At 46.3% G+C, this 22,762-nt stretch overlaps 1 protein-coding gene across 1 annotated transcript; it reads left to right on the forward strand.

Annotated features, from left to right (window-relative positions):
• The first annotated feature begins 1,119 nt into the window (after positions 1-1,119).
• Positions 1,120-22,420, forward strand: LOC118077796 (uncharacterized). Its single transcript, XM_060269377.1, has 3 exons — positions 1,120-1,343; positions 12,268-12,292; positions 21,869-22,420. The coding sequence occupies exons 1-3, from the start codon at positions 1,120-1,122 to the stop codon at positions 22,418-22,420; spliced, it is 801 nt and encodes a 266-aa protein (XP_060125360.1).
• Positions 22,421-22,762: the final 342 nt, after the last annotated feature.

Genomic DNA, 22,762 nt, shown 5'->3' on the forward strand with positions numbered 1-22,762 from the left:
TGATGTGCCAGAGAGAGAGAGAGAGAGAGAGAGAGAGAGAGAGAGAGAGAGAGAGAGAGAGAGAGAGAGAGAGAGCTCTTGTGCTTGAATCCTGCTTGTGGATTTCCTACGTGTATCTGGCTGGTCACTGTGAGAACACGATGCCATACTGTCCAAGTGTCCCAATTTTCCAGGGACAGTCCCAGAATTACAGAAGCCATCCTGGTTTCTGATTTGATCCTGGAATGTCCCAGTTTTACTTTGTTCTCCCTTCCATGTCTCGGAGAACAATTAAAAGTGGTGGAGGAATCAGATCCCCAATACCTGCCCCAAATGATGGAAACGCTGAAGCTGGCATATGAAGCCCTTCCCATAATTTTGAAGGAAAATGTAACCAACCCACTTTAAATTCTTTAATTGCAATACTTCAGCAGCCAGCATTTTTTTTAATGAAATGCACGGCATGTTTATTCCTTTATTTCAAATTGAGACTCACACTGCAAGCCTTTACATGTCTACTCAGAAATAAGTCCTGCTCTAGCCAATGGAGCTTACTCCCAGGTAACTGGGTAAAAACTGTGCAGCCTTACACTAGAATCCTAAGCATTCTTACTCAGAACAATGTCTCGCTGAGCTCAACAAGATTTACTCTCTGGTATGTTAGTGATCATTCTCACAGTTTCTATTATTATTACTATTAATACTAGGCCTTTGTCTCTGACAGGGACTCAAGGCAGCTTAGAGATAAAACTTTATTTCATTCCATTCATTTGTTGAAGGTGTTGTACACGATCCCTTGCCTCACTCATTTTTTTCTTTACAAAAGAAAAAAGGCTGAGAGGTCGCAATTGGCTCAAGGTGACTGATGTAGATGTATATATGATGTCTATATGCTCAGGAGATCAAACACAGGAGAAGCTTCCTGGTGTCCCTATTTTCATCTGTGAACTGTTCAAGGGCTGGACTAGATGGTCCCCCCCCCATTGGCCTGATCCAGCAGGCTCTGCTTCTGTTCTTGTGATTACATGGAGCTCAGGCTGGGAAATGAAGTGGGGTCCTGGTGTCAGAGAAGTCCTGGTTTGCCCTGACCGTTTAATCTGTGCATGTGTGCTTTCAGGTCCACCTCCTGCTTGCATCAACATGGCCCTCTGCAACTACAGCTACAACTCTCTGTGTGGTATCAACACATCCTGCGTCTCCCAAGTCCCCCCATCAGAAGTGGTCATCCAACCCCCGGCTTTCCACATCACAATCCCAGGACCAGTCATGTCTGCCAGCCCCGAACCAGTTGCTGTGGCAGGAAACACGCCGTGCGCCACCGGCAGCTGCTATGAACCCTGCTACGGTGGATGGGGTGGCTATGGGTACGGCTCCAGGAAGTGGGGTTCCAGCTCTGTGTGCTCATACCCGTACTCACGTAGCGGCTACAGAGGCTGCTATTAAGTGAGAAGCTGGGCATGTGGGCAAGGGAGTTCCTGTGGCGAAATACGAAGCAGCTGCAACTCTTCAGGCTAGCAGGAATTTGAGATCCTTGAACGGGCAATCCAGCTGCAATTCTGATTTCTGTTTAACATCTCCCTCTTTTTTGGTGGAGGGATTTGCTTTAATGCCCCACCCCCACCCCAGCTTTTCTGGGTTTTTCTATGGGTCCAATTTCTGTTCCCCATTTCTGATGGCCAAATTCATTTTGCACTTCTTTCCTGTTTCCTTTTGGATCATTTGGGTGCTGCAAGCTCGCCACCTTGGGGCCAGGAAGCGGTACTGCAAGCTCTCTGAACCCTCCAAAGTTGTGTGCTAGCCCTTGATTCGGTTTCGTTTGAAATGAAGCCATGTTCTCCGCGGCAATGGAATGTCGTCAACAAACATCCCAACTGCTCAGGGGTGGCTCTGGTGCTTGTTAACACACGCAGGAAACAAGGGGTCACATGGTTCTGTTTCTTGTTTTGTTTTTTGCGACGCAAAAAGATCTTCTATGGGCAAAAGGGCAAATTCTCTCTCTTGAACCATCTCTGCTTTTATCCCTCCTTACCCTATGAAGCTCATGTTGAAGGTCATCACCTCAGCAGAACCGTGGGACTTTAGCTTCTTCAGAAGGCACAGACCATCTGCCAAAGTTGGGTTCTGGCATTCCAGAGACAAGAAGAATGGACAGGTCAAGTTGAGTGTGGTCTCTTGCTCAGCTTCCTCACATCCCAGCATAAGCCAAAGGCAGAACCAAGGAAAACATGGTGGAGGATTGGAATCCCAGCTCTGCCACAGAGATAATTAAATAGCCAACATTTAATTTCAAATCTGCTACTGACATCTGAGCTCCGGGGTGAGTCTGTGACATTTTCCCCTCCTGGCTTTGTATCCTGTAACTGTTTGAGTCCCTGTTTACAATAAAACTCAACTCTTAAAGCATCAGAACCACTTGTTGCTTGTTTTTATTCCACTGCCATGTGTCATCATGTGTGCAGGCTAAAAATAAAAAGGCATGCTTATACTCAAGGCCCATGTTTCCCTGAAGAACAGTGATAGGGGAATCTGTGGCCCTTCCTATTTTGCAGGGTTAAAATCCTTATCATTGGCCATACTGGCTGGGACGTTGGAGTCCTACAGCAGTAATTTTAATAATAATAATTTTGTTATTTATACCCCACCCATTTGGCTGGGTTTCCCCAGTCACACGGGGTGGCTTCCGGCACATATAAAAATAAAAGGTCAAACATTAAAAACTTCCTGATATAGTAGCATCTGAGGGGATTGCAGGTTCTCCACCCGACCTAAAGTGCTTCCCCCCTCACTCCAGACCATAACCTCCAGAATCAAAGGGCACATTCACACCATAAAGTGCTGTGATGCAGACCCTTCAAGTGCCTCTAATTTCTAGAAACAGTCCTGGATTTACAGAAGCTGCCCCCAGTTCTTATTTGATCCCAGAATGTTCCACTTTTCCTAGAACGTTCTTATTTTCATTGGAGAAATGTTGGAGGGTATGAAGTTATGCGATCCCCAACCCAATGAGACCAGTAACTAGACAACTGAAGACATCTGAAGACAGCCCTGGATAGGGAAGGTTTCTAATGTCTAATGTTTTACAGTAGTACCTCGGGTTACAAACGCTTCAGGTATACAAACTCCGCTAGCCCAGAAATAGGAGCTCAGGTTAAGAACTTTGCTTCAGGATGAGAACAGAAATCGTGCTCCAGCGGTGCGATGGCAGCAGGAGGCCCCATTAGCTAAAGTGGTGCTTTAGGTTAAGAACAGTTTCAGGTTAAGAACGGACCTCCGGAACGAATTAAGTTCTTAACCAGAGGTACCACTGTATTATGTTTTCATATATGTTGGAAGCCACCCAGAGTGGCTGGAGTATCCCAGACAGATGGGTGGGATATAAACAATAAAATTATTATTATTATTATTATTATTATTATTATTATTATTATTATTATTATTAAATAGGATGCCCCAATTTTCATTAGAGAAATGTTGGAGGGTATGCAACAGACTTTCCCAAGGAATTATGGGAGCTGTCATTTATTAATGAGAGTGGTTAGGAGACCCCTATCCCCCGCCTGGAGCTACAATTCCCAGAGTGGTTTAACACAGGGGTCCACTGTCCCTCAGACCTTGTGGGGGGCCGGACTATATTTTTTTGGGGGAAGGGGGGAATTAAACGATTCTCACCTGCCCACAAAGACGCCTGAAGATGCTTCACTTTACCTGCCCCAGTTGTTGTCCCAATAGCCGCAGTTGGGCTTCTCCAGCCAGCCAGGCGCCGTGGCGGGGTAGGAGGCTGCGTTGGCTGGCGGAGACAGAAGCAGTAGCCCCAGCAGAGGAGCCGCAGGTGGAGGTAGGGGAACTGGGGCATGGCCAGAGCTTTTACCCACCACCTGCTGCTGCTGCTGCTGCTGCTTCCTGAGAGGCTCCACGGAGAAGAAGACAGAGCTGCCCGCCAACCCGCAAGCGGCGGCTATGGCCGCTGCAACAACCCGCCTGAATGCCATGGGAGGAATGAAGGAGGGATGGAAGCGGCGACGAAGAAAGCGTGCGAGGAAGCGGTGTGGAAAAGGGGCACAGAGAAGGAAGGAAGGGCGGACTGAGGGAGAGGGAGGAAGAGCAGGAGGAAAACGCAGCTGCAGCCGACAGCCAGCGTCACACGCCCCCTTCACAGTGCCGCCCTGGATGTGCAGGCGGGCGAGCCAAGATTGCTCCATCCCTGAGAAGAAAAGTGCCACTCAGGGCAGTCTCGAGCAGGTCGCGCGCCCTGGCGCTGAGGGGCGGAGATCGCTCTGGCGCCCCCACCCTCGCAGGGTGCAGCATGGCTTCCGTGCGGCTTCACCGTGCAGCGCCCTGCCTACCGGCCTGGCGCCCTGGCGCCCCGCGCCACCGGGACTCTACCTAGAGCCGGCCCTGGTGCCACTGTGTGAGGGAGAGGGAAAGAACATGTGTGCTGGCAATCCACACGGTGATTCCCAGACCATCTGCAGGCCGGATCTAGAAGGCAGTTGGGCCTGATCCGGCCCACGGGCCTTAGCTTGCCAAACCATGGTTTAACATAGAACCCTCTTCACAGGGAATCATCCCATCTTCTCTTGGCTGGAGAACTGCATTGTAAACTTTGTAGAAGTGTGAATTTCGAAGGACGGTTGAGCTTTGGATTGTGAATTGTTTCGGAAAGTGCAAATGAAGCATGTTTGCCTGTGAATGCAAGCTGAACTGGATTTCTATCCCATCCCTACTGATTCCTCAAGCCTGCTCTAAAAGTTTCAGGACAAAGGTTAGAAATCTTTTCTAATCTTGGCGTCTCTGTGTTGGCAAGAGGGGGGGGGAAAGAACTTCGGCAATGATTTTTATCTAAGGAGAACCAGAGTGCTTTTCAATAGGGTGCAATTTCAGGCTTAATTGGTGCATTATGGCAAAATAATGAGGCAGATACAAGAAAAACTTGCGGTTTCTTGAGAGTGAAGCATTATTCATGAAGGTGTTTCAACTGGGAGCAGTTTATAGCAATTATAATTTGCTGCAGAACTGGCCTGGCTGGGCAAGTGCTGTGAAGGAGCTGCTTAACCTCGCTGCACTTTAAAAGAAGTTTAAAGTGGTTCAACTTTAATAGGTTCAACAAAAACCCTATTAAGTCTTTTTAAAACAAACAAACAAACCAAAAACCACAATTTTTTTAATTTTTATTTTACAAAGGGTTGTATCCAAATTATTTACTTAGTTAGAGCATTAGTATCTGGCTCTCCAGGCAAAAAGGTTCCCAAAGTTGCTGGGAGAGTGTGGAAAATACAAATCTGGGCACTGATTATGAAAGAGCAGACCCTCCAAATATCCCAGGGATGACCCTGATTTAGAGAAGCCATCCCGGTTTCTGATTTGATCCCGGAATGTCCCACTTTTCCTTAGGATATCCAACCCCGCCCCCACCGCTCAAGCCATTTGAAGGCAATTCTGTATAGGGAAATCATTATGGAATGGGATGTCCCTATTTTCATCGGGGAAATGTTGGAGGATATGAAAGAGTAGTTCTTATAATGACCAGGTAGCATAATTCAGGGGTAGGAAGTCCCTGATGGAGCTCAGTTTTCGGTGAAACTGGTGGAATGAGCCTCCTACTTTCTCTGCTGTGGAAGACCAGATCCAGCTCGCCTCCCCTCCCCTCCCATCAGCTGTTATTTGAGGGCAGCGATTCCATCAGATTCCCTCAGTGGGAGAGCTAGGAAGCAGGTCTCATTTCTGATATATTTAACATGCTCCTTTCCTCTATTCGATGCATTTTTGCAAGGGTGGCCGGAGGCCAGAGCCGGATTTACGTATAAGCTAAACAAGCTATAGCTTAGGGCCCCACTCTCGAGGGGGACCCCCAAAAAATTGAAGGAAAAAAACTGGATGTACATTTTCAAAATATAAGATAAAAAACATAGAAGTAAGATAAAACCTACATGCAGCAACAGTGTTTTGTGCATACCTGCCAAGTCCTGGATGGAAAAATCTGGGATCGGCAGCCCGTGACACCGTAGACACAACTTCCAGTGGTGCTTTGCCCTTCTATGGGCACCAGAAATGGCGGCGCCAGCGCCGGAAGTCACTTCTACGCATGACCAGAAACGCGTAAAAGCGACTTCCGGTGCCGCCATTTTCTGGTGCTCATAGAAGAGCAAAGCGGCACCAGAAAAATAGTCGCCGGCAGAAGCGGATTTAAGGGAGAATAATGGGATAAAAACCTATACGGGAGACCGCCAGGAAACGGTAGGAAAAAAGGGGGTTTCCCGGCGATAAAGGGATACTTGGCAGCTATGGTTTTGTGTTGTGCAGGCTCCTATCATGTAAGTCATGGGCCCAGCATATAGCATATATTCAACACACAGAAACAGCGACAATTTGTTGTTGACAAAGGACAGCTGGACACAGAAAGGGCCCCATTCCCTTCAGTAGCTTAGAGCCTCATCAAACCTAAATCCGGCCCTGCTGGAGGCATTTCAGCACCTGAGGCAAAACGCCTCACTGCCGCCCCCATGATGGGTGGGGCAAACTGTAGGGCTTCTTCACAAGATCCAGCGTCTCCCCCACCCAATGGGGGGATCCTTTCCAGATCCCCCTCTCCCGTGCAGCAGCAAGGCTTTGCACTGACGGTACATATCCTCACCGCACTGCCAGGCAGGGGTGGGGAAGTCATGGGCAGGACAGCTCTGCATTTTTGTTTTAAAAAAATAATTGGTTGGAGATCTGTAAAAAATTGATAGAGGTCTGTTCTGGTTCACAAAGCACAGACTTGATAGATTTGCCTTTAAATGGCAACTAGATCAAATCAGGGGTTCTTTAGCTGTGATTCCTGCATTTCAGGGGGTTGGATTAAATGACCATTTGAGTCCCTTCCAACGCTACAGGTTTTTTTTTTAATTCCCCCCCCATCCCTAGAGGGACTGCAGTTTCTCGCAGTAGGATCAGTTCAAAAACCACTTCAAAGCTCCCCTGTCACCACACCTGCCTCCTTTGCTATCTTGATCTTGTTATCTCTTAACTTTCTCCGCCATAAAGGAAACTCTCCAAAGGCATCAGCATTTTGAACAATTGCCTCATTTAACTCTCCCTCATTCTTTTGCCCTGAATGCGTGTTCCTTTAGGGACTTGTAAGTTGATTCCTGCTTCCACCCCTTGTACCGTAGCATCAGTCCCCATAAACAAGGGGCTCCCTACCTGATGTTGAGCTGATGAATCTACTCCAACCCTTTTTGCTTCTGTTCTGAGCGAGGAGGGGGCCACTGATCCAGGAGGACCCAATTCATTCCTCAGGCTACTGATAGCTCTGGCTCTGCCCACCCATGGCATGTGGACCCCGGAATGTGGCCCACAATGGAATGTGGCCCCTGGGCTGGGAAATATTAACCATTCCTGGTTTAGAATCACTGACCTCCTCGGTAGTAGTGGTGCCCACCCTGTAGAACACCCTCCCATCAGATGTGAAGGAAATAAACAACTACTGTATCTGACTTTTAGAAGACATCTGAAGGCAGCCCTGTTTAGGGAAGCTTTTAATGCTTGATATTTTATCACATTATTATTATTATTATTATTATTATTATTATTATTATTATTATTATTATTATGTTGGGAGCCGCCCAGAGTGATTGGGGAAACCCAGCCAGATGGGCAGGGTATAAATATGAAAATTATTATTATTACTACTACTACTACTACTACCAAACAAGAACAGCAAGAAACAGGTCTATGATGCAAGGGAAGCTTTATTAGAAAAAGAAGAGTATCAAGAAGACATACAACCAAGTTTGTAATAAGAGAATAATCTCTCAGAAATGAGATGTGTAGATGTAGGAAGGACTTCTGGTCCTTATGCAGCTGGAGAGCAATGTGGGAAAGGGAATATACACTTATAGAAAGTAAATAGTTGGGAGAAAAGGACACATAACAGGGCTTTGATCTTTCACGTATATGGAGAACCATTCATAAGTCTGGAGCTCAACATTACTTGAAGCCCAGACCCATAAACTTGGCTACAGAGTCCGTACTGGTGGGTTGGCGATTTCTGGATAGTCCTGGTCTTCTCACAATGGCTTAGCAGGGGTAACCCTTTGATGACTGGACACCTTGGTAGCCACCGCCGAGGTAACCTCCAGAAGAGGAACCCACCCCACAGCCATAGCCATAACCAGAAGACCCAGAGCCATAACCAGAAGACCCGTAGCCATAACCAGAAGACCCGTAGCCATAACCAGAAGACCCGTAGCCATAACCGGAAGCACATGGACTGTAACCTCCGACAGCCATTGGCTGGCTTGAAGTGAGGATGGGTCCTGGGATGGTCACCACAAATGGAGGTGGCCGGATCACCACTTCTGATGATGGAATTTGGCTGACGCAGGAGACATTGGCCCCGGGGACTATGCCAAGGCTGCTGGATGATACGGCACCACCTCCGATGCTACCACCTCCAATGCTACCACCTCCGATGATGCCACCTCCGATGCCATATCCACCGCCGTATCCACCACTGTATCCACCGCCGTACCCACCATGTCCAAGACCAATTGAAGGGGTGGAGCATGGGACAGCGCAGGATTGAGTTTTAGAATGCATGGCTGTGTTTTGGAAGTTGGCTGTGGAACAACAGGAAGGACACATATTAATGGGTTAGAAAATTTGGTCTTGAATAAATTATGGATTTGTGGGGTGGGGGCATAAGGAACATGTTTTCTCCTAACACTAGCACTTGTGGACATCTAATGAATCTGAATGTTGGAAGATTCAGGCCAGATAAAAGAAAGTCCTTCGCACAGCACAGAGTTGAACTATGGAACTTGCTCCCACAGAAGGCTGTGATGGCTACTATCTTGGATGACATTAAAAGTGGGTTGGCCAAATTCATGAAGGATGAGGCTATCAATATCTACTAGTCACAGTGGCTGCCCTCTGCCCTCCATGGTCAGAGGCAGCAATACTTCTGAATGCCAGTTACTGGAAAGTACAGGGTAGAGTTGTTCTTGTGTTTGGGTCCTGCTTGCAGGTTTCCTACTGTGAGAAGAGGATGTTGGACTAGGTGGGCCTTTGGCCTGATCCAGCTAGGCTTATCTGAAGTTGAAGAAGAAAGGGTCAAGAGCTGGTTTCCCCAGAAAGGCTCCTCATCTCAAAGTGGCAGTTGTTCTAGGAGACAGAGCTGAAGGGCCTCCCAGCAATAGTATCACAGCAAGGGAAGACCGGCTTGGCCCTGTCCATTAGCCAAAGAAGGAACTGTCATGGTGCTTCCCTTCTTTCAACCAAAGTGAAGATCCTTTACCTAAGAAACAGTGGCTTTGCTTTTTCCCTCTGCCTTCCTCATCCCCCTTCTGCCTTGTGCCTTGTCTTTGAGATTGTAAGTTTGAAAGCAAGGGTGTTCTATTTCTGATTGTTGTGAAAAGCTCTGGGAACCTCCCCCCCCCCCAATGAATGTAAGAAGAGTCCTGCCAGATCAAGCGCAAAAGGGCTCATCCAGTTTAGCATCCTGTTCTCCCAGTGGCCAACCAGATACCACAATGGGAAGCCCCCAGCAGGACAAGTGCTCAATGGCAACCCTCCCCACTTGTGATTCCCAGAATCCTTTGCTCTTCAGAGGCATACTGCCTCCTAAAATGGAGGTAGAACACAGCCCTCATGGCTTGTAACCAATGGTAGTCTCATCCTCCATGAATTTCTCTAGTCCCTTGTTAAAGGTATGCATGTTGGTGATCATTGCAATCTCTTGTGTTAAAATTTAGACCGGAAACTCCATTTCCATGGAGATTGCTGGGGTTATAAAAACTAAGCAGGCAAATAATAAAGAGTTCCTTGTCAAGACAAATGGAAGAGTCACTTTGGTGCATTAAGATATTGACTCTCAACCAGGCCATGAGTCCAACCGAAGCTCCTTCGGCCACCACACCTTTTCGAAAGGATGAGTCAAGAACTGTACTGTATTATCAACAGCCAGAGCCGAAGGAGACTGCTATACACACACCCAAACATCCCTAAATATATTGCACCATGCCCGCCTGTTACAATTTGGAAGCAGCAGAGGAAGGGCCATAGTTCAGTGGGTAGAGCATCTGCTCTGCACGCAGAAGGACCCGGGTTCAATCCCCGGCATCTCCAGGAAGGGCTGGTGTAGCTTCCCTGCCAGTAACACTGGAGAGTCACTGCCAGTCAGTGTAGACAATACTGAGCCAGGTGGACCAACGGTCCAACTTGGTATATGGCCGATTCCTACGTTGGGAGTCAATCTCTCAGACATAAGTATAATAAACAAAAACAATGAATGGATTATCAGTCTTACCTGGTTAAAAGAAGCTTTGTTTGGATGTAGAGAGGAAAGGAGCGATCTGAAAAGTCCGGGGCTCCCCTGTCCTTTTTATACAGTTTCATGTTTGGGCCCTGAACTGGAAAGAGAGACACCCATTTTTGCCTGGGGACTTAATTAATCCTGGGCTGATATGAGCAGTTGAGAGCCAGAAATCCAAATTGCTTTGTTGTGTTCTGGATTCCAAGTCTCCATCAGCCATCTGCAAACCACACATTCCACCTTTGAATTTATCTGTCTCATCTTTTGTGAAATTGCTTAGGATTTAATTGAGGTTCCACCAATGATTACCCACAGCCCTGTCATTTAGATGTAGCGCTTCCTTCTCTCTCTTCTTTTTTAACCAGACAGTCAGCATTAACCTCCCCAAGAAAATTGCAGAGGTTAATTGCCTTCCACTGAGTCAGGTCAATGGTCCATCAGCCCAGTAATTGTCTGCTTTGCCTAACAGGAAGCACCTTAGTCTTGGACTGAGGGGTCTTCCTTGACACTGAAACCTGGGATGCATTCATGAGACCCAACGTTTGAAACCGTGTGTGTGCTACCTCTGAGCCATGATGCCCTCTCTTGTCAAATAATGTGCAACTCAGAACGTCTCTTGCAACCAAAAATGGAACAGGAAATAAGGAAATTGGTACATTGTGGCAACAGAAAGTAGAAGATGTAGGTTCTCATTGAGGCCTCAACAATCAGGGAATTCAAGAACATTAGAAGAGTCCTGTTGGATGAAACCAAAGGCCCATCTGGTTCTGATGACATAGACCATAGGGCACCACAGTCCATCAACCTATTCTCACATTGGCCAATCAGATTCCTCCAGGAAACCCACAGGCAGGGCATGGACACCAGACCCCTCCCTCATTGGTACCCATAAGAACATATGAGGAGCCCCACTTGATAAAGTTCATCTAGTACAGCATCCTGCTCTCACAATGGCCAACCTGATGGCCTTAGGAAGCCCACAACCTGAGCACTAAAGCAATCTCCCCACCTATTTTCTGCAACTGGCATTCTGCAACAGTGGAGGTAGAGCTTAGCCACTATAACTACTCATAAGCTTCTTGCCCTCCATGAATTTCTCTAATCCTCTTTGGAAACCATCCAGAGAAGCGGACATGGAGCAATGGATTCAAGCTACAAGAAAGAAGATTCCACCTAAACATTAGGAAGAACTTCCTGATAGTAAGAGGTGTTCGGCAGTGGAATTTGATGCCAGGGAGTGTGGTGGAGTCTCCTTCTTTGGAGGTCTTTAAGCAGAGGCTTGACAGCCATCTGTCAGGAATGCTTTGATGGTGTTTCTTGCTTGGCAGGGGGTTGGACTGGATGGCCCTTGTGGTCTCTTCCAACTCTATGATTCTATGATTCTTAGGTTGGTGGCCATAATCAGTATATTGTGGTGCAATCAAGTTCCATAGATTCAACTCTGTGCTGTGTTATTTTATATGTTCTGAATCTTCCAACATTTAGCTTCATTGGATGGCCTCATACATGGGAGAGGAAAAAAAGAACTTATCTCTATTCGCTTTCTCTGCACCACCCGTAATTTATGTCCTACTTACTTGCATATACATATACATATACAGCTTCAAATGTTGTAACCTCTTTCATAAGGGGGAATCTTGGGGAGGGAATATCCTCATTCCTTGCCCCCAGTCTTCAGTGCCATGCATCCCCATTACTGCCCATGCTCTCACCCCTCCTCCCACCCTGTTGTTCTAAAGACTCTAAGGAAGCCGTGTAGGAGGCTAGGCTCTGAAACCAATCTTGGATCCGAAAGCAACTATAGTCATAATAAAAATGTTAAGCACATGATAAGCCAATTAATGGCAATTAAAGGCATGGCTCAGAAGTCAGTGGGAAGGGAAATGAGGGTTGCAACCCATGGGATGGATGCAATGAATGAGTCCCACTAGTGGAAGCCCACACAAGGACGTCAGCTAGCGCAATGGGGTTCCCCCATTTTTCTCCCCCTGCAGCCCCAAAATTGGCTCTGAGGAGGAGGTGAGGGAGGATATTCTGTCTGGCAAGCTGGAATGTGCACGTTGATGGTTGCTGTAGTATTTTTTAATGTTGGTTCTGTAAGGAGAGCTGAACTCTCCACTCCGCCAGTTGTGTGATACTACTGAGGGAAATAATCTTGATAATTTCTGGATAATTTCTGAACCAGGGACCTCTCCATTTCCTATGTTTGTTAGGCTGAAGGCAAACCAATAAAAGTCAGCACTGCCACGGATTGGTGTTCCACATGTTTGTGTTCCAGCAAGGCTCTTGTGAATCTTTTCCAAAGCCTAGTAGTTCCCCATAGGAACAAATACCCATAGTGGGGTAAGAGAGCTGTGTGTGGGGGGGGGGGGGAATTACACCTGGCAACCCAACTACCCCTTGGGTTTCAGATAGTTCATGGGTAGACAAGCCTAAAAAGTCCAAGACCCAGATTTTCACAGCCCTCCAGCAGCTATGGTGTCTCATTTACCAGAAGTAATGTATTTTCTGTTACCTCTGGAGGTGTATATTCAATTCTGACCAAACTAAAGCCTCCTGTTGTATATTGTGCTCTATGGGGCTTAGTTTGGTCAGAATTAAGTATACGCCTGGGTTGCCAGATGTGAAATAAAGGTAAAGGTAAAGGGACCCCTGACCATTAGGTCCAGTCATGATCAACTCTGGGATTGCGACGCTCATCTCGCATTATTGGCCGAGGGAGCCGGCGTACAGCTTCCGGGTCATGTGACCAGCATGACAAAGCCGCTTCTGGTGAACCAGAGCAGTGCACGGAAATGCCGTTTACCTTCCTGCTGTAGCGGTACCTATTTATCTACTTGCACTTTGATGTGCTTTCGAACTGCTAGGTTGGCAGGAGTTGGGACCGAGCAACGGGAGCTCACCCCGTTGCAGGGATTCGAACTGTTGACCTTCTGAGCAGCAAGCCCTAGGCTCTGTGGTGTAACCCACAGCGCCACAGCACCAGATGTGAAATATATTGGCATTATTTTCAGCTCTCCTATCAAGCCCACAGAGGCTAACTCAAGAATCTGTCACTGGAATTAGATTTCTCTCTCTTTTGATTTCAGTAGTCTCTCTTATCAGGAGGTCTGTTACACACAATGTAAAAACAGGGCCTTCCTCGTGTTGGCAGCTACCCTTTGGCTGTCCTTTCCCTTGAATATTAGACAGTTGTCTTCCATGTTGTTATTTTTGTCACCTGCTGAAGACCTTCCTCTTCCAACAAGAAGCAGAGGTGTTTCCCGGTCTGCATCTATATTAATATCATTCTTAAGAAGAACTTCCTGGATCAGGCCAGTGACCCATCTGGTCCGGCATCTTGTTCTTAGAGTGGCCACCATATGCCTCTATGGGAAACCTGCAAGCAGGATTTGAGCATAAGAACACACTCAGACTCAGTCCAATATACCTGAAGGAGCGTCTCCACCCCCATCGTTCAGCCCAGAGACTGAGGTCTACCTCTGAGGGTCTTCCAACAGTTCCCTCACTGTGAGAAGTGAAGTTACAGGGAACCAGGCAGAGGGCCTTCTCGGTAGTGGCACCCACCCTATGGAACACCCTTCCATCAGATGTCAAGGAAATAAACAACTATCTGCCTTTTAGAAGACATTTGAAGGCAGCCCTGTTCAGGGAGGGGTTTATTGTTTGATGTTTTATTATGTTGTAAATATTCTGTTGGGAGCTGCCCAGAGTGGCTGGGATGTTGTTTCCAGCAACTCATATTCGGAAGCATTAATGCCTTTGACCATGGAGGCAAACTCTAGCCATCAAGGCTAGTAGCAAACCATTGCCTTGCCCATCACGAATGGTTCCAATGTTCTTTTGAAGACCATTGCTGCCTCCAGCAGATGTGAGTTCCATAGTATAACTAAGTGCCATTTGAAGAAGTGCTCCCTTTTGCCTGTCCTACCTCATCTAACATTCAGCTTCCCAAGTTCTAGTGTTATGAGAAATTGAGACATTTTTTTTCTCTACCCACTTTCTCCATGCTATGAATAAGATGTATTTTTTTTATTGCACTTTACAGCCCCCAAACACAAGAGAAGCCTGTCCTGGCTTGCAGAAAAGCCCAGCTAAAAAATGCCTCAGGTTTTTCAATCCAGAAAGGTTGTAAAGTGCAGATCACCAGTGATATGATTTTAGCTATTCATTCAATCTTCATCTGTTAAATTTATATCCTGCCCTTCCATCCAAAGGAGCCCAGGGTGTCAAGCAGTCAGTGATAAAACAATAAAAATAATAATATCATTCTTAAGAACTGGCTTCACCCTTAGTAACACTCCCAGTGGACGGGCAGGAGTGTCATACACAGTTGCACACCACAATGCCTATGGACAAGCCTTCACACCTGTAACCAATAAAGTTGTGGCCTTATTTGATCCCGAACCAATATGCCGTGTGTTGTCTAGTTACTTGCACCTTAGGAAACAGGGTGATTGAAAACCCTGAGGCATTTTTTAGCTGGGCTTTTCTGCAAGCCAGGACAGGGAACCTCAGGAGAAGGGTGTGTGCAAATGTGGCTCTCCAGACTTCTCTTGTGTTTGGGGGCCCTGTAATCAGCCAGTGGGGGGGGGTTGATGGCCCCCTATGACCTACGTCAAATCGGAGCATCCCCCAACTGGTCCGGGCATCAGACAGGAGCCACATCCTTTTAACAGGATACCCTTATCCGTGCAGAGGCAGGCAGAGGATACAACCTCGCCTCCAACCAAGACTGGGCTTACTCAGTGCCTATCCACCTTACAAAGTTGTGACGATTGCTGTGAGTTAGGCGAAAACCCAAATAGCGAAGCCAATTTGCCACATGGGAGACCCTAAATCTGGCAACCGACATAGTCCATGGCAAGGTCATACCATCTGCAAAAAGCCTAATCTGATGGAGGGTGGGTGGAGGAGCCAGCATGGTGTGAGAGAGAGGCTAAAAGGCCCCACAGGCTGGGAATTTATCCTTGCCCTGGGCATGGGGCCAAGTGACGCTATTGGTCAGTTGGCCCTGCGCCCATGGGAATGCCCTCTGATTCCTGCTGCCATTGGCCAATTTGGTGACAGGAGGGTGACCTAGGCTTCTCTATCTGGCCCTTAGAACTCTCTCCGGGCCACACCCTTCAGCAGCAGCCCCGCTTCATACCTTCCCTGAGTGCCTTTCCCTGGCATTCTGATAATGCTTCTTGCTTACCTGGTGGGTAGTAATGAGCAAATGAGGGCTAGAAGCCCTCAACTTCCTCAAAAATGAATATCTCAATGTTGCAATGTCTCATTTCTGGGTTCACTGCACAAGGTTTCACAATATTTCCCCCCCCCCTCCTGCCAGCAAACTCCCTTTATGACTTCATCTTGCTGAGCCTTGGATGATTCCGAGATAGAAATGGGAACAACAGCCAGGGGTGGGGCGGAGGCTGCGATTTTTGAGCCTCCTTTTACAGAAAGGATTTTAGACAGCTTTGTGAACCCTTTAATTAGTCAGATGGCACTTCTTTTCTTCTTTCCATGCGTGCAATATTATGATTACTTCTAATGGAATGATTTTAAATTCAACACCCCACTAATGAATGGCAATAAAAATTTCTTTGATGGGGGGGATGCCTACTTAAGACATTCCAGATCTATCTTACGACACAGCAAATAATTCACTGCGGTGGAATCCAAAGAGATTTGAATTAAATTCAAAGAGAGTTAGGAAACACTTCTAGAAACTTTTGTAGAAGCGGCCTGAAACAGGTCATAGTCCAGTGGTTTTTGTGGGCTGATAATGACTTTTTCCCACATGGTGTTGGGTGGAACGAAGAGCTCCGTGAATTAAGGGCTCCTGTTTTTGAAAACAGCTCCGTGACGGTTTCCTCACCTCCATAACTTCTGACACAACTGACCTGCATACAGTGATGTGGAGCAGAGGCTGAGCAGGCATGACCAGCCCATTGGGTTTTATGGTGAGTTTCATGGGTGACCAAAAGAACATTTGGGATCTGGCTCATTCCATGCATTTAAACCAGGCATAGGTGAACTCGGCCCTCCAGATGTTTTGGGACTACAACTCCCACCATCCCTAGATAACAGGACCAGTGGTCAGGGATGGTGGGAATTGTAGCCCCAAAACATCAGGAGGGCCGAGTTTGCCTATGCCTGATTTAAACCAACACAGAAGGGTTGTTAGCAGACAACTTAAACATGATTGTTTTGACAAGGTATAGCTCCCATATTTCAACTATGTAAACACACAACATGTCAGTGTGAGACCTCCAGCCAATCATGCTTATCTATGGGGAATCATAGAATCATAGAATCATAGAGTTGGAAGAGACCACAAGGGCCATCCAGTCCAACCCCCTGCCAAGCAGGAAACACCATCAAAGTATTCTTGACTTTGTCATGGATAGTTGAAGCCTTGGCAAGGCTTTTACAATGATCCGGTTATTTGACAGTGCCCTTGCTCAGTTTCCCTTCTCATATTCTAAAAAAAGAAGAAAAGTAAATAGATCAGTGGTTGCCACCTTGGTGCCCTTTCAGTGCTGTTAGAGTCCTACTGTCCCTGATCATTGACCAAAGGCCCAATAGTCCATCATTGCTCTATCTTGCTCAGCAATGTCCACACGGATACGCAGTGACTCTCTAAGGTTTCAGGAAGGGAGTTTACCTTTGCCCTAGCTGGAGATGCTGGTGGTTGAACTTGGGACATTCTGCATGCCAAAGAGGTGTTCTGTCGCTGAGTGATGGTTGTTCCCCTGCTGAAGAAAGATTCCGGTCCTCATGGCCTTCCAGGTGTTGTTAGACTCTGTCAGGCTCAGCATGGCCAATTGTCATGGCCAATTGTCAGCATGGCCAATTGTCAAGGATGGTGGACTCCAAAAACATCTGGAGGGTCAAAGGCTTCCCGCTCTAGACTGGCCTTCCCCAGCTTGATGCCTTCCGCAGTCTACAACTCACACTCTCCTTGACCACTGATGATATTGGCTGTGTTGCTGAGCTATGGCTGTTCTCCTGCTTAACTAGAGCTGGTTTCAACAGAAACAGAAGAGTCTGCCTAATAACAAGTCAGATCTACCTTAGTACAGTGGTACCTCGGGTTACAGACGCTTCAGGTTACATACACTTCAGGTTACAGACTCCACTAACCCAGAAATAGTATCTCAGGTTAAGAACTTTGCTTCAGGATGAGAACAGAAATTGTGTGGCAGCGGCGCGGTGGCAGTGGGAGGCCCCATTAGCTAAAGTGGTGCTTCAGGTTAAGAACAGTTTCAGGTTAAGAACGGACCTCGAGAACGAATTAAGGTACCACTGTATACACTGACTGGCAGAGGGTCTCCAAGGTTTTGGGAATGGGTCATTCCAGCACCTACCCAGAGGTGCTGGGGATTGAAATCAAGAACGACTGAGTACAAAGCTGTTTCTCTACCACTTAGCTATCTCATTTCATTTTCATTTATTGGATTTATATATCTCCCTATTCTTAAGCAAAAGAAGGTGTCTTATACCACACCAGAACACTGGCCTGTTTTCCTCCATATTGACCATGTTAGGGATGGGGAAACTGTGGTCCTTCAAATGTTACTGACCACACCTTTCCATCACCATTGGCCATGCCAGTGGAGGTTTATGGGCACTGGGAGTTCAACAACATCTAAAATCCAGATTAGGGAAGACTGTCCTAAAATATAGGTGAGCAATCTGCAGTATGGGCATCAGAAGTGCTTTGATAATACTTTTGTCTGGGCCTGTAACCCATGTGGTATGAAGAGTACTGTATCTTAACAACTGTTGCTGGACTCAAAGTCCCATATACATGGCAAAAATAGTGGTGTGAGCCATACTCTATTTCGGAGGCTTGCTTCCCCTCTGCCAGGTTTAGGCCAGCTCAGTCAGCAATATCCCCTTTCCTAAATGGAGTTTGTATCTGGCATACTTTGTAGCAGCTCAGCTTAAACCAGTGTATGTAAATTAAATTGGCTTTCCATACTTAAGATTGCACCCTAACTTTGTTGGCAGTTTTGTTGCTAGTAACAGCTGCTCTGCCCAAGGAGCTCCTTTAGGGATGGGCAAGGCTGTCAATTTTGCTTTCTCTTCATTTTTCATCTTTCCTAGCCTTAAGTTCAATTCTCCACATTTCTGCATTGGTTTGCAATTAATTTTTTCCCTTTTAAAAGTTCTCGTGGAAGTTCATCAGCAATATTTTTTTCTGCACATTTCTCATTGATTGGACACACTTTCCCCTAATATGTATAAATTATTTGCAAAGCGAATTTCTCAGCCATAGTGCATTTTTGTATGTTCATTTCACTGATATATGCATCCTATTTTCACGCTTTCCGCAAATATATGCATTTTGGTACACATTACTTGGCTGTGGACTTGCATTGCAAAACTTAAAGAAATGCAAGTTTCTAATGGAATAAAATATTCATTATTAACAGTCAGTTACTGTTTCAAAGGACACCTGTGTTTTGGTTCATAATCTGTTTTTGGAAAGTGTGGATTAGGTTGGTTTACCATTAACTGAGAGATGAATCTAATTTCTTCCCCATCTCTCCTCTGCCAGTGATGGGTCTGGAAGGTGGGGGGACTCTTATTGCCCATCACTTTCCTGCTGAATGTGAAGTTAGCCCAATGAAGAAATGGTTGCCTAAGACATAATCTGGTGTTGACATTCCCGCTTGGACATGTGTTTTAGATCCAGTTCAGATAGATGCCACCAAGTTGATTCAACTTGTCTCTCTCTCAACATGGGTGGGGATACACGGCTGCATTATTTACTAGGGTTTTGTTTTTTTGTTTTTTTTAAGCCATGGGAATTTTACCAAGGGCAAATGACAAATAAAATGTAGGGTGGAGTTTAAGAAGAGTGAGTGAGAGAGATTATGATATACCAGGAAGGCGAACGACTCATACTTCATAATAAGCAAAAAATAAATATGTCCAATTAATTGGGGCAAAGATAGAGATAATAGATCAAATGCTAGTTGAGAAATAATTAAATCTCAAAGTGGAAGGCGGTACGCCTCGCATCCTGTGGCCTGCGCCTTGGAAAAAGGATATAAAAGGCCAGACTTCACACCCTCTTCACCAGCAACTCTCAAGCGCATCTCTTCATTTCTGCACTCAAGAGAACCAGGTAAGAGGAACATTCTTGAGAGTCTCCCTGGCTCTCTCTCTCTGTGTCTCTCTCAAGTTCTGCCTCGGAGGAAGCAAGCCTCTGAGTGCTGGGAATGGCAAGTGGGCAGAACTGCTCTTGCACACAGGTGCTGCTTGTGGACCTCTCCCTGGGACCTTGGTGGGCCACTGTGAGAGCAGGTGGGCCACTTTTGGCCTAATCCACCATTAGGTAAATCCATGGAGAATCTATCTATCAGCAGCTACCAGCCATGACGGCAATGTTCTACCTCTACTGCTGGTGGCAATATGCCTCTGAAAAGCAATTTCTGGGGACAGCGAGTGGGGAGAGGGCGGTTGCCTTCTGGGCTGTCAATGTGAGGACAGGAAGCTGGACTAGACGGGCCTTTGGCCTGATCCAACAGCAGAGTTCTTCTTAGGTTCTTTAGCTGCCACTGAATGTTGCTTGAAGTGAAGTTCTGAGAGGGATTAGAAGGTTCCTGACGGGGTGAGAACCTGCAAAAAATTATGAGAGAGGGAAAGATAGCTTTGCTTAGTTCAGAAGAGAGAGGAGAGAGAGAGAGAGAGAGAGAGAGAGAGAGAGAGAGAGAGAGAGAGAGAGAGAGAGAGAGTCTCTGTATGCCAGGGATGAGGAACCTGTAGCCCTCCAGATATTGTTAGACTACAACTCCAAACAACCCGCAGCCAGCAAATGGACAATTGACAGGGAGGATGGGAGTCAGAGAGCAACATATGGAGAGCTACAAGTTCTCCATGCCTGCAGCCCAGTAAAAAGTTAAGGGATAGCTTTTAGTCGAGCAATAGAGCCTGTTGAAGGTCCCAGAGGAAATCTACTCACTCCCCCCCCCCCAGTTCAAAGGGATCTCAGATGACAGAAGCTGAGCCCTTGGAACATAGTCAGTCAATCAACCAGAAGAAACCATGCTAAGATAGACCCAACGGGCTGTATACTGTACAACATTAATACTATTCAGAGGAGACTCAATGGGCATGACTCATTCCTTGTCCCCTCTACAAGAATCCCAAATTGTTTCAATTTTTTAAAACAACAACAACAGGTGGTTGCAATTTGGCTGCTGTTGCTTTTTTTATCAGGAGGTTAGTAGACTTCTTATGGTTTTGGAGATGAACAACAACAAAACTTAATTCAAAAATTAAATCTGGCCTAGTGAGATTGAACTTGAACGATCTCTCTCCCCCCCCCCCCTCTCTCTGTGTGAGAGAGAGTTAATTTGCTCCTGTGTTACCATCTCTTGACAAAGAACCTCAAAGCCACGCCTGGTGTCGGTGAATAGATGTTCCATACCAGCCTGTTGTTTTACATCAGTTAAGAATTTTGCCCTTGAGGTCTCACAATTAAGATTGTGTGTGCTTACTCATTAACTATTCTGGCTCACCTCCTAAGCTTTTGAAACCAAAGATCGTTGCTTTGATGATTATAATAATATATTTTTAATGCCTTGTTTATTTTCAGAGATAACATCACTGTGTAGAGATAAATTGTCATAGTTAATGTAGGACGTAATTTCCATACTAGAAGAGTGGATAACATAATGATTGCCTTGTTGGGTCAGGCTAAAGATTTGCCCTGGCATTCTAGGAGATACAGTAGCTAGCCGGTGCCTGACAAGCTAGCTCTCTACATGCATGCAGGAACACATTTTGTGTGAAGCAGCACCCTACTTGTCTAAACCAAGCATTCTGTTTCTCACTGGGGATAGAAAGATACTTAGGTGCCTTCTAGGAAGCAGGAGATGGTAACCTTGTAACCATTTCTACATTCATGCATGTAGGCCAGGCTGAGAAGAGGACTGCAGTCCAAAAGTCAAACAGTGAGCAATAGTCTGAACAGAACAAATCAGTAAACCCTCCAAAATGCATTATTATAGGTGTTAAATGCCACATATTGCATCTTCAATGGGTTTTCTTTTAAATCATAGTTTTTCTAACATGGTCGTTTTCCCTAGATCTTGTCCCCATCTTATCATTGTTGCTTTTGTTAATTCATCTTTAGTTTCCCATTCCAATAATAAATCGTAGAGATGTTTTATATATTTATCCTTACCCCTTATTAATATTTTATCTAATTCAGAAATTTCTTTATTAAAGCCATTTTTAAAAAATCTTTTTGGATTCTTTGATTTACCAGTATTTGAAAGAATTGCAACCAACTATTCATGTAAGATTTAACTGCATCATATTCCCTTAATTAATTTCCCATCTACCTCTTCTAATAAATTTTTGTAGGATGTGTATATCAGGAGAAATGTAGATTTAAAAAAATGCACAGGCATATCTGTATGAAGAAATAGCCTGCAACTTTCAGCATAATTGGGGAGGACTAGAATTTATATTGGAAAAGTGAGAAACTTAAAAGTGGTGGATTCAACCTGCCCTCCTCCACACTACATTGCCTTTCTGCACCTCCTTCCAAACTAATGAATAGCTTTTCTCCTTGTTGTTGTTCCCCAGGCTCACCTCCGTCCTTCAGACATGTCTTTCTTCTCTCAGTCTTGTGTCCCATCCTGCTCCATCCCGTGCAGCAGGCCTTCCCATGGCATTGGACATTGTGGCATCGGCGGTGGCTTCGGCGGTGGCATCGGCGGTGGCATGGGGGGTGGCATTGGGGGTAGCATTGGGGGTGGGATCGGGGGTGGGATCGTCAGCTATGGCGGTGGTGGCGGCGCTGTGTCATCCAGCAGCCTTGGTGTCGTCCCCGGTGTCCCCCAGTCCTGTATCAGCCAGATCCCACCATCCGAAGTGACGATCCAGCCAGCTCCAATTACATTGACCATCCCAGGACCCATCCTGTCTGCCAGCTGTGAGCCTTTGGCCGTTGGAGGCTATTCCCCATGTGCTAGTGGCTATGGAGGTGGCTATGGAGGTGGCTATGGGTATGGAGGCTCTGGAGGCTATGGCTACGGTTCTTCCCGCTATGGACTGGGGGGCTCTGTAGGTGGGTACCTGGGCAGATCCAGCTATGGGTCAAAGCGCAGGCAAAGCATCTGCGGGCATCCCTGCTAAGCTCAAATAGATTATCCATCGGGATCTGGGACAACCTGGGAACCTGACAATCGTGACTGAAATCGGCAACTGAATTTAAGGACCTGAGCTTTCACAAGTGCTGAGCTGCGGCAGTTTCAAGCAGAAGCTGTGATTTGCTCTGTGCCTCTGAAATCTGTACCATGACATTCACACTTTGCACTTTTACTGAAAGACATTGCATTGTCTCTGGTATTTATTATCCACCCCCTCTGCTTGCTTTTTGTGTTAGATGCAGGAAACCTTCCCTAAAGGAAGGCGGGACAGAATGTACTTCACCACATGCTGGTTGTGTCATGTAAAACTATATTCTATGCTGTTGTA

Source organism: Zootoca vivipara, chromosome 17, assembly GCF_963506605.1.
Source record: "Zootoca vivipara chromosome 17, rZooViv1.1, whole genome shotgun sequence".
Classification (NCBI taxonomy): domain Eukaryota; kingdom Metazoa; phylum Chordata; class Lepidosauria; order Squamata; family Lacertidae; genus Zootoca; species Zootoca vivipara.

What these genes read in the sequence shown, in the direction of transcription:
- LOC118077796 (XM_060269377.1), top strand. Translation starts at nt 1,120, where the DNA reads ATGGCCCTCTGCAACTACAGCTACAACTCTCTGTGTGGTATCAACACA. An exon ending in GGTGGATGGGGTGGCTATGG is followed by an intron (nt 1,344 to 12,267) that starts GTACGGCTCCAG and finishes CTCCCCCTGCAG; the next exon opens with CCCCAAAATTGGCTCTGAGG. An exon ending in AAATTGGCTCTGAGGAGGAG is followed by an intron (nt 12,293 to 21,868) that starts GTGAGGGAGGAT and finishes GTTGTTCCCCAG; the next exon opens with GCTCACCTCCGTCCTTCAGA.